The sequence below is a fragment of the Saccopteryx leptura genome, chromosome 2 (assembly GCF_036850995.1).
Source record: "Saccopteryx leptura isolate mSacLep1 chromosome 2, mSacLep1_pri_phased_curated, whole genome shotgun sequence".
Classification (NCBI taxonomy): Eukaryota; Metazoa; Chordata; class Mammalia; order Chiroptera; family Emballonuridae; genus Saccopteryx; species Saccopteryx leptura.
In genome coordinates, this window is record NC_089504.1 from 264,637,383 (window position 1) to 264,649,303 (window position 11,921).

General features: G+C 51.1%; 1 protein-coding gene across 2 annotated transcripts in view; it reads left to right on the forward strand.

The window, feature by feature from the left end:
• The window catches only part of CACNA1E (calcium voltage-gated channel subunit alpha1 E), a 359,312-nt gene extending 347,637 nt beyond the window's left edge, over positions 1-11,675 (forward strand). For both annotated transcript variants that reach the window (XM_066361678.1, XM_066361677.1), the window contains 5 exons: positions 2,628-2,739; positions 5,517-5,645; positions 6,631-6,811; positions 7,632-7,822; positions 9,335-11,675. In XM_066361678.1, coding sequence (XP_066217775.1) covers positions 2,628-2,739; positions 5,517-5,645; positions 6,631-6,811; positions 7,632-7,822; positions 9,335-9,871 — 1,150 coding nt within the window. In that variant the 3' untranslated portion in view covers positions 9,872-11,675. The remainder of the gene's footprint in view (positions 1-2,627; positions 2,740-5,516; positions 5,646-6,630; positions 6,812-7,631; positions 7,823-9,334) is intronic.
• Positions 11,676-11,921: the final 246 nt, after the last annotated feature.

Here is an 11,921-nt window from a genome sequence, read left to right on the forward strand (position 1 = left end):
AGGGTTGTTGGCTTAGAAATGACAGACACCCCCCGTCAAATTGATCTATTTTACCCACTATAATTCGCTAAACAAATGACCTTCCATCAGAACATAATCTCCCATGTTTATTGATTCATTTCCTCATTGATTTGATCAATATTTATGTAACCCAAAAGCTGGCTCAGGGCCTGGAGATGCAGCCATCAACGTGATCACTGTCCCTAGGGAGACAGATCTTGAAAAAGAAATTACAGATGACAGTGGTTAAAATGCAGAAGGGTAGATTGTTGTGACGCCATGTACAGGAAGCAGTGTGCCTCGTCCGAGGGTGTGGGCAGGCTTCCCTGAGAAGTAACATTTAAGTGAGACTCAGAGGCAAGCTCTTGGAGACAGGAAGTGTAGTCAATGTAAGGAGTCTAACCTGTTAGGACGGTTGGAGCACAGTCCCTGGAGGTGGCAGGTGTTGAGCTTGGAGCCCTACACAGAGGCCAGGACGTAGGGTCATTACAAACAGGATACAGAAGTTCAGTTTTATCCAAGGATAATGAGGTTTTACGTAGCAGGATGACGTGATCTGATTTGTGCTTTACAAAGATCATTCGTGGATTCAGTGGGTTGGAGTAGAGCAATTCGAGAGACCGGATACCACTTCATGAGTGACTACTATCATAAATTATTAATGGCTGGGACTAACAGGATGGAAACGGGGAGAGGGGGTCAGTCTTGAGAGGTAATGGATAGGTTTTGGTGATCGATATGCCCCGTGGCGTGAAGGAGAGGGAGGAGTCAAGGATGCCATCAGAGATCTGGTAGATGTTGGTACACTACCTTTAATGGGGACACTGGTGGAGCAGCTGGCTGCTTCCTTGGGCCCATCTGTGTTTCTAGAGCTTTCTATCATTCAAGTGAAGACTGCTCCAAGGACAGAGTAGCGAGTATGACAGACGGGGCTCCTCCCGCGGTTAGCTTACATCTGATGGGAAACAGAATTATTAGAAAGAAAAGACTTATTTCCAGTGACTAATTACAGTTCTGGTAAGAAACACATGCAGTATGATCTGAGCGCCTGGGAGAGGGAGAGCTGACCAGGTAAGGCAGGAGAGCGAGCAGAGGCGATTTCCTTAGGGAAGTGACTTTTGATAAGAATTTTGAAGGGCGACTTCAAAATAACATGGAAAAAGTTTTCAGGGGGCAGCCTGTATTCAAGTCTTGAGACAGAAAGAACTCTGCCACATTCAATGAATGAAAGAGTCCAGTAGAATTCAAGGAGCGAAGGCTGGCGAGGTAAGGACCAGATCACGAGAGAGGCTGTGGTCAGAATTCTGGACTTGGCCCTAACAACAAGAAGACAGATGATGCTTTTGAAGTAGGAGGTCAAAGTATTCAACTCTGCGAGGTTGCTTAGTGGCTCCAGGGTCCTGCCTCTCAAGCTCTGGGTGCGGGCTTGTTTTCTGCAGGGCACAAGGGGACCCATTTTTTACAATAGCCATGCTCATCTTGTTCCCAATGGTTCTCAGGAGAAGGAAAACAATGGACATTAAAGTCAGTCATTTATGTATCAGATCACCCTGTAACGGTTGTGGGAATTCAGTGAAAGCAAAGGGACAGGCTGGAGGATTCTCTGCTATTCAGCTTTCCCTGTGATCCCAGTAGGGTGTACCTGTGGACTGTTTTGAAGTGACTGGCAGGTTCTTGCTGAGGTCTCAGATTTTTACTGGAGTCATTAGCAGTAGACTCAATATGAAAATGATGGTCTCCCATCTCTCCCTCCTACCTGCCCAGTCGCTGACTGCCGTCCCTCTCCCCATGATCAGGAAATTCATTCTCGAGCCAGTTAGAGGGTACCTATTTACCAGTGAATGGCAGCAGCAGGCAAATTTTTAGGAAAGATTTGCTGACTTTCTCTCCCAGCCAGCCTCGTGGATCCCATTGGCTAAGAGTGCAGGTGCCAAAGTGTCTTAATAATAGGCATCCTGTGACAGCTCTCCATAGTTTTGAGCTGGTTTTGTCCCTGCTCTCTTCCATTGCCATTTAAGCATTCTTCTACATAGCCATCAACCCAGAGGTGGTCACCTCCTTACCCCAACCTCTGAAATCATTCCACCCCATTCATGAACCAACAGGCACAGGGTCTGGCAAAGACACTTCAGTCAACTTTCATGGCATTGAATTGTTGAGTTTGGCAGACATGTTGGCACAATAAAGCCATATTCTTACTAAGCGTGGAGGAAAAATTTTTTTAAAGACCATGACTGCTTAATATTTAAACAAACTGTTCACTGTGTAAAGTATGGCATTTTTCAGCCGAATGGAGAAACTGAGCAGAAACCAGTTTACAATCTAGCCTTGGTCTTCCATATGTCTGAGTGTGACAAATGATGTCATTTGTCACCGATATGTTAGTCACCAGCCGAGTGCCGAGTGGTTCCAAGTGCAGGGTGAAAACAGTGCCTTCTCTTTTTCCCATGTTTGTTTGTTTTTTAAATATTTTCTATCTTAGGGCCAGCTACCTGTAACTTACCAGGTTTACAAGGCCACCAAGATAAAAGGGTGTTGTTGCCTTGGTTGGGAATCGGTGACAGCAAAGACATGTCTGTTTTTTCTGTCATCTACATATGACCTCTGAGCTTGGCATTGCTTTTCAGGAGTGCCCGGAGTGGATACCCTTCCATGAGTCCGCTGTCCCCACAGGAAGTATTCCAGCTGGCGTGCATGGACCCCGCCGATGACGGACAGTTCCAGGAGCAGCAGTCTCTGGTGAGTCAATGAGGTACAAGACTTCAAAAGAGTTCCTTGGTTTCCTGATCCCTCCCACTTTTTTTTACAAATTTGATTTCATAGCCGCGATGCACCAGGAAAACCCTTCCTGATAGTTTAGGCAATGGCCCTGGAAGTTTCCTGGTATCTGCCTTTCACAGCTGAGTTTCTCGTGTTCTCTGATGGATGCTTCCTGTTTAGGTTTTACAATCCCAGGAGCCCCTCATCTGCCAAAGGAATTTATACGGCTTCAGGCCAACCCTTCTCCATGTGTGCCTGTGAGCATCGCAAAGCCTTGTCTTTGATAAGGAGCTTTAGGATGAGTCATCATAGAGTGAGTGGCACCAGCCAGGCAGCTTAGCGTGGATGGGGACACTAAGCTGGGGGGAACGCCAGAATGCCCCCTGCCAGCCCTTTAGTGATGCCCACCTGCTGAGCATGCAGGGGCAGCCTGTCCAGCAGTGACAGCTCTCCACCAGCAGAGACAGAAGAACCTCTTGCCTCTGCTCTATGCGGGTTCAGGCACATTGCCCCTTTTGGCCACAGTTTAAGAGGTTCCTAATCATGTTCCTGAGCATTGAGGTTTTCACTAGCATAAATGGTGAAATTCCTGAGAAACCTGTTGAGTCCAGTTTAAGCTTGAGGAAGGGTAGACAGAGTCAACTTTAGGTGTTGCTGAAATCATGCTAAACTGCAGTTCCCAGAGACACCAGACTGGACTCACCATTATTCTCATCCAGGAGCCACAAGCGTCCTCCTGAGCTTAGAATTAAAGCTCAAACATTCATTGGCCTGGAGAAAAAAAAAAGACAAAACCCAACCTTCGTGAAAGTCCAGACCGCTTGTACTGAGTTCCATGTCACTTTGATTATAATGCATCTGTTTTTCTGTCCCGAGCCCTCCCCACTGCTACACTGTGCTCCAGTGCCACCCTGAAGGGACAGTGTGGGTGGAGAGTGACCTGCATGTCCGATGCCACGGGCACCTCTCAGAGGGGGCAAAACATTTCAGTAGCTCAGACAAGTGGGCGATTCCTGCCCTGTGACAGCTGCGTGGAGGGAGTGTACGTGGTTGTGCTGGGGAGACAGCTAGACCATACACTCCTTGCGTGTGCCTGCCCGAGGGTGTCCCTGGTAAGGTGGGCAGGAACCCTTGGAGGAATTCTCTGCCTTCCTCTCTAAGGAACTTAGCACTGAGGCCCAGGGACTAATGGTACAGATTGCTTGATTCTTAAAAGGACCTCTCAGCATTTTAAGGCTTGCCTGGTGGTGGTGGGGGGAATCTCAATAATGTCTCCTTTCTTTCCCAGGGAGATTTCTTTATCACATCATCATTCCTACAGGTTCCCCAGGGCTGAGCCGTAGTGCCAGGACTTTTTGGATATGTGTTCATCTCATTGTCGGTACTAGTGTCTGTGAATCAGGGGTCAGCCTGTGCTACACACTCACCAGTGTGTACTCCTGCCCGTCCCTCGGGGCCCCTGCTCTGCGTCTGAGGCGTGGCCGTGACTTGTGTGTGTGTCTCGCACCACCTCTGACACCTGTAGACCGCAGTGTTGTTGCCGCCTGTGTTTCGAGTCAGACTTGTGTACTATATGAAGCATATACCGCAGCACTACCTTCTTCAGCACATACATCACATGTCCTGGGATGACAGTCCTCCCATTGACACCAGAAACCACTCAGCCAAACGGTCCTGAAGGCTGACTTTTAGCAGCACCCTTCTTAGACATCTGTTTTTAGAGCACCATTTCCTAAAATTTAAAATAGCTTTTTTTCTGGTATAATTTCCAGATGCCAAAGATATTCCTAGGTCTCTTTGTTTGGTGACCCACGTTCAATTTCTAAGGTAGCTCCACTCTTTATAGAGTGACGCTAGCAACCCCTTTAGAGCAGTGATTTTCCCGAGAGAGTTAACCACCCTCATGTTGTACAAAGATTATAAAGTCTGTAATCCAATTTCCTAGCACTCTAGAGTGGCACAGTCCAGTACAAGAGCCACTGCCTACATGCGGTGATCCAGGGCTGAAAATGGGGCTTATCCAGATTAAGATGTGCTTCAAGTGGAAAACATATAACCAATGTCAAACATTTTGGCACCAAAAAAAATGTCAAATGTCTTAATTTTTTATATTGATTAGATGTTAACATGAGACAATTTGGCTGTACTGGGTTACATAAAGTATATTTTCTTTTAAATGTAGTTACTAGGAAATTAAAAATTACATAATGCAAACCACTTATGTTTCTATCGTACTGTACCAGTCTAGAGCATCCCTGACAGATGGCCGCCCACATTTTTTTTTTTTTGATGGTTCCAACCATAAGAAAACTCTGCTAATAAGATGTGTCTTAAGGTTTGAGAAAATACATTTGACATCAGATACAACCAGAATACAGGTTTCCATTTAATTGACAAATGGCTTCTTTAGGTTAAAAGAATAAACCCGCCACTACCAACTCTCAAACAGTAAGCTTCCCATATTGACGACCAATAATGTTGGGTTGCCAAGTTATAAAATCTGAAGCATTTCTTAGTGATAAAAATAACATGACACTTGCAAAAAGGTGATCTTAGTCCCAGTTAGAGCTTTCTGCTTGGGACATCTGGTATACCATATCTCTGAACATATAGACACACTCATATAACAGACCTTAAAGATGGAATTCTCTCTTCTAAAAGTCCTTCTTGGTATGGAGGAGGCAGAATCATCCACTGGAGATGAAAAGCAATGAGATGGAACCGAGTCCCACAAGCTTGGCTATGTTTATTTCCAGGAGCCAGAGTTTAGTGAATTAAAAAGCGTGCAGCCCTCTAACCATGGCATCTACCTTCCTCCGGACACCCAGGAGCATGCGGGATCTGGGAGGGCATCCTCTATGCCACGCCTGACTGTGGATCCCCAGGTAAAAAAACAACCACCTACCATATGCTGTGGCATCCTGGGCTGTATGAAATTGGTGGGTTATGAAAAAAACATCTATTTCCAGGTGAGCCCTTGACTAGGTCCCACTCCTTCCCTAGGAGCAAAACCTGGCTCACGTGGAGCAGGCTCTGTAGAGAAGGCCCCACAGTGGGCTTTCGATGAAGCCCACAGCACAACAGCTTGGCCAGCAAGATGGCCTGACTCCCTCCAGATGGGCTCAACATCCACAAGACTCAACCAGCCATGCAAGAAAATATTTCCCAGGATTTTTCCTGTGTGTTTCTCCTTCCCTGTGTCCTGGCTCCTGGAGCACACATGCAGTTACTTAAACACACACAGCTCAGTGTCAGGACTGTCTGTCCTACCAGTGCAGGCCACGCCTCATTCCTTTGTCTGTTTTCCTGGCTGTCTTGTCTTATGTTTTGACAGAGACAAGTTTCCGTGGATCTGTTTTTTAACACCTGCAGCAAATCACAATGCCCAAGTTTAAGGTGGGGGCTGTGGTGGGACGGATGATGGAGAGCAACGCATTCTTAGTAGCTCCTCAGTTACCAGGTCTCCCGAGCTCTGGAGCCGTAGGACAGGACTTCTCTGGCAAAGGCAAAGCCATGCTGCTTGCGTGGTGCAGATGTTTGGACAATCACCCTCCTGTATGTCAGTGTCTCGAGGGTCACTGTGGGTCCTGGCTGAGGCCCTGTGTAGGCGGCTCTAGCGGAGGCAGCATAGTACGGTCAGCTGCTCACTTTCCTGATCATGAAGAGAAGACCCTGGGCCAGTCCAGTGATGTCAAGATATAACATAAGCACACTTTGTGGGACAGCTTCCCCCAGCTAAGGTCTGAGCAAGAGGGATTCAAGGGAAGTTACACTTTGCAAGCTTCAACAATTACAGCCCACTTCTTTCTCTCAGGACCCGCTCAGTAATTAACCCATACCTTGTGTTCCTCCCGGGACTCCTGTTTCCAGGTGATAACAGACTCCAGCTCCATGAGACGTTCGTTTTCCACTATTCGGGATAAGCGTTCAAATTCCTCTTGGCTGGAGGAATTCTCCATGGAGCGAAGCAGTGAAAACACCTACAAGTCCCGTCGCCGGAGTTACCACTCCTCCCTGCGGCTGTCAGCCCATCGCCTGAACTCAGACTCAGGTGTGGTGGGCTTCCCTGTTTGCCTTTCAGGCTCCCGCCTCCGTGAGCCGATTCTGGGAGAGAACTCAGATAAGGGTCGAGGAGAGTGAAGGAAGGAAGAGTGCTCCTTACCAAAGAGGGTCCCATATCTGACTCACACCCCAGCACGGGCCTGTGAGAGTCCTCCTTCTAGAGTAGGGCTACAGCCATCACTAAAGCTGAGATTCGCAGGTGGCCTGCGGAGCCCTCAGGGTTCCTAGGAATGTACCAGAGACCCCCTAGCGGGGGCTGGACTTGAACCACCAACCCCACTTCAGCCCAGATAGCGCTGCCTGGAATGGGCTTGCACAGTGGAGTTTATTTTGCTAGATGAAGAAACAAAGATGGAAAAAGCGATGACTTCCCCATTTTGTAAGGCCAGTAAGTGACAGAACTGAGACTAGAACTGAAGCCCTTTCACTTCGGTCCGAGGGTCCTCACCCTGGCATTACGTCAGCTGTGCTATTTAGTTCATAGCCACTTCCTCATTCCCTTCTCCGGGTACCATTCCCCCTCCCCCCAAAAGTTGCACATGCTTGCTCAGGACAGAGAATTCCTGATCTGTATTGTTGGCAAAGATCCTAGTGACTTAGCATAAACAGAAGCAGCAGAGAATTGATCCCATCCTTTGACATGCGTACACTCTGGCCTTTCTCTTCTGTCTCCCTCTCAGAGGACTTGCTGACATGCCTGGAGAAGCCAGGGTCTTCAGGGGCCCAGTCCCAGGCTCTAAGACTTGTCTTTCCTTTCAGCGGCCAGTTTGGGCTGAGCTGTGAACGGTTGCTTTTGTCATCTCTCATAGGCCACAAGTCCGACACTCACCGCTCCGGGGGCAGAGAGCGGGGCCGATCGAAAGAGCGAAAGCACCTTCTTTCCCCTGATGTCTCCCGCTGCAACTCAGAGGAGCGAGGAACCCAGGCCGACTGGGAGTCCCCGGAGCGTCGTCAGTCCAGGTCTCCCAGTGAGGGCAGGTCACAGACCCCCAACAGACAGGTGAGCGCGGGGGGGGGGGGGGCGGGGAAGCCGAGCTTCTGCGGAGAGACAGGGAAGGGTGGTCGTTAGCATCAGCTGCAAAGGGGGAGTCCCCACACAGACCTCAGTCAGATAGGATACTACATCCACTGTGCACAGAGCTTAGCTACTGAGTGCTCTGATAGGCATTCACAGAAGACCAGACAGTCCCCCAGGAAAGACAAGGGCATCTAGAGGTCATTCCACTCCAGTCCTCAGAATCTGGAGGTACTAAGTCACAACCAGTAAGTTCACAAATGTCTCAGCCAGCTGTAAGAGGGAAGGATGGTGCTTTAGCCAGATAATGTTCATGGATCGGTCATAGGAGCATTGTTCGTTGGAACTGTGATACACCTATCGGCTCAGGCTTCCTAAGTCCAACTGATTCTGGTTCGTTTCCCTGGTGGCCAGCCATCGCACAGGAAGGCCCTCTCCTTCTGGCCTGTGCCTAAGAAATCACTACCTACCGGGAGCCATTCTCGGGCCCTGTCTTCCTGCTCACAACCAGCCCTACCTCCCCTCAAGGTTCTCAGAGCCCAGACGGGAAACTCGCCCACCAACAGTGGGAACAAGGCTGCCGGGACTCTGAGACAGAGGCAGTGGAGACATTGGCTTCCAGAGCTGTAGTTTTCAGGTTTTTAGTGCAGAATAGAATCCCTTGTGGTTTGTTACAACTGCACCTTCCTGGCACCTCGAGGATTCTGTCTCAGGAGTGAGGCCGGCAGGAAAGGGAAACCCAGAATTCTGTGTTTGGAAGGACCCTTCCCCAGGAGATCTGGAGCAGGTGGTTTGGAGGTCACACACACCTTGAGAAACTGTCCTAGAGGGCCATTTTTCAGCAGCTGTGCTCAGGGGCCTTTGGGAATAGCTGAGCAGGTCAGTAAGGCCGGAACCAGCCGACGAGGGTGTAGAAGCTGAGTTAACCTCAGCAAGCCACTGAAGACATGCAGGCAGAGTGAGGTCTGCCATTGCCACAGACCCACTTCCCAGATGGAGCCGCCCCCTGGGCCTGCATGCACGTTCCAGAACACTTCCATGTCTTTCTTTCAACGAGCACTTGTTACATACAGGGTGGGACAAAAGTAGGCTTACGGTTGCCTTGTTTGGAAAATCAAACTGTTTGGTATACTCACAGCCATAAGTAAACCCACTTTTCCCCACCCCTGTGGACAGAGTTCCCAGATCCTTGCCGCTCAAGTGTTTGTCCCGTGGACCATAGTACCTGGGAGATTGTCAGAAGTGCACAATCTCAGGCCTCCCCCCAGATCTTCTAAGCCTGTACCTGTGGTCTAACAAGACTTCCAGAAAATTGTATCCAGATTAAAAGTTGGCATGCCCTGGTCTGAATGGTATTGGCTGTCGATCTCCTGTAGTCCCTGAGTGGACGTGACTTGTAGCGGAGGACACACCAGCTCAGACTCGCAGGGCTTCCTGTGGGAGGGTTAGGGACCATGCCCGCCCAGTCTCACCTGCCGTCTCTCTCCTGCCGTCCAGGGCACGGGTTCCTTGAGTGAAAGCTCCATCCCCTCCATCTCGGACACCAGCACCCCCAGACGAAGTCGTCGGCAGCTCCCACCCGTCCCTCCCAAGCCTCGGCCCCTCCTCTCCTATAGCTCCCTGATCCGACACACCGGGAGCATCTCTCCCCCCGCCGATGGGAGCGAGGGCAGCTCCCCGCTGACGTCCCACGCTCTGCAGAGCAACGACGCTGGCCGGCCGGAGTCTTCCAGGTCCCGGCACGCGCAGCCCAGTCAGCCCTCCCCACAGCGCTACATCTCCGAGCCCTACCTGGCCCTGCACGAAGACGCCCACGCCTCGGACTGTGGCGAGGAGGAGACGCTCACCTTCGAAGCGGCCGTGGCCACCAGCCTGGGCCGCGCCAACACCATCGGCTCGGCCCCGCCCCTGCGACACAGCTGGCAGCTGCCCAATGGGCACTACCGGCGGCGGAGGCGCGGAGGGCCAGGGCCGGGCATGTGTGGAGCCGTCAGCGACCTCCTGAGTGATACAGAAGAAGACGACAAGTGCTAGAGGCTGCTTCCCCCTCCGATGCATGCTCCTCTCTCACATGGAGAAAAACCAAGACCGAATTGGGAAGCTGGTGGGGGGGAGGAAGAAGGAAGGACCGCGTGCATTATCAGAGAAAAAGGAAAGGACAAAAGGCAAACCAGCCAAACCCACCAGATTGCTTTACTTCCCTTTGCAAGACGGGCACTGCCATAGTTCTGCCTCTTTGCTGGGGAAAGAAGACACAAGAACATGGAGGGTTACTCCCGTGGGAGAGGGAACATCTGGATGGCTTTGCTTCCACTGCCCCTTCCCATTTTCTAAAAGCCGTGGAGGAACGGAGCTGGCCTATGTCTACACCCATTGCCCCGTGAGGCCTGGAAGCCTTTCTCGCTCTAACTGGGGGGGGGGGGGGACTGGAGACCCTAGGAAGGGGCATCTCCCCCCACCCTCCCCGGCTCCCAGCCAGCACCAGCGCCACCAGGGCAGCTGCATCTCACGCGTCACCCTGTGGCTTGCTTCCCCAAAGAAGCACAGACTCAGGAGCATCGGATGCCAAGGGTAGGGGCAGGGAGGGAGGAAGAGCTGGCGCGGAGGGGGCAGGGTGCTGTGGCGGCAGCAGCCAGGGCTGGTCTGGACGAGCAAAGCCATAGCCCAGCAGCCCACACTGTGGAGAGGGTCTAGGAAGCAGAGAGCTGGCAGTGCTGGTGGGGGCAGGCCTGTCACCCACACAGCAGGTGCTTTAAGTGTTAGGCTAGGCTAAAGAGCTCCCCCAGCGTCCACAGACGTGCCTGAGGCTCTGGTAAAGGTGATGTTTTAAAAGTATTTATAACCCATATGACCAGGGCACCAGATGATGAGAATGGGGCCCGGCCTTAGCGCTGGTCACGGGGAAGCCCTGAGGACAGGGTCAGTGTGGCAGGGACATGTAGGGACTCCAGGCAGAGTGTGTGTTCCTGCCAGAGCAGACGGAATTCAGGATGGGGCACAGTGCTGAGGCAGGGCCAGCACATCCTGGCTGAAAGGCAGCCCAGACTCTGGTCTAGGAGGCAGCGAGCCTCTCTGCCCAGCAGCAAGGCCCCATGCCAGGGGCCCGGCCTCCCCTGCTCTCCCCGGAGAGGACACCACACCTAGCTGGGCCTTCAATAGAGATGGAAAAGGTTGACACCTTGAAACAAACACTTTAGTAAGAGAGTTGACTGAGGACCTCCTGCAATGGGGGAACCCTCAATCCAGAGCTTCTGTGCCTGGTTTGTGGATGAGAGTCAGTTTATCAGGATGCTTAAAAGGTGATTAGTAAATATACCTCAGCTGAGACCTGGGCTGGTCCTTCTAGCAAAGCAGGATCCTTGTCATGCAATGTGACCAGACCAGGGCCCTGACTGTCCCTCTGGGCCAGGACTGTGCTTTACCCCTGCCCAGAGTAAGCGCTGAGCAGAAGGCAGCCTCAGGCGATCCTTCCAAACCCCCAAAACTCAGAGGTATTAAAAAAAAGAGCAGCCCCTTACTTGGCAAATCTGTACAATTTCCATTTGGTGGAACACGTCAGCCTTTCTCTGGTAGAAATGCCCTGTCCCCTTAAGTCCCTCCCCAGTCCCCCAGCACCATTACAGTTGGTGGAAGGGTCCCCTGGAGGGGGTGTGGACAGGGCCCTCCATTCTCAGCCAGGAACAGATGGAGCCTGCTGCCTAGACCCCTCCATAGAGAGACGTGGAGGCCCCTGAACCAAGGTCATAGTGGACACCCACTCTTTATCCCAGACTCCGCCTCTTGAGTCAGAACAGTCGGTGACTGTGATTTTTCTTAGAAGGAGCCTCTGTTTTGTTTGTTTTTTGGTTGAAATAGAAATCAGGCATTGCCACATCAGCTGTGAAAAGACAAATGCAACCCCATGCTGTAGATTCATTTGTCATGGCCCTGCCTTCTGGTCTAGATATTATTGGCGCCTCATGACCCACGGTCAGCCCGCAAACCAAAGCAGTCCCAGGGCAGGAGACCAGACAGGCAGAGAGAAAGGCCTCCCCATCCAGAGATCCTCTTCCATTTTCCCTCCCACTCAGCCTGTGAGCTCAGG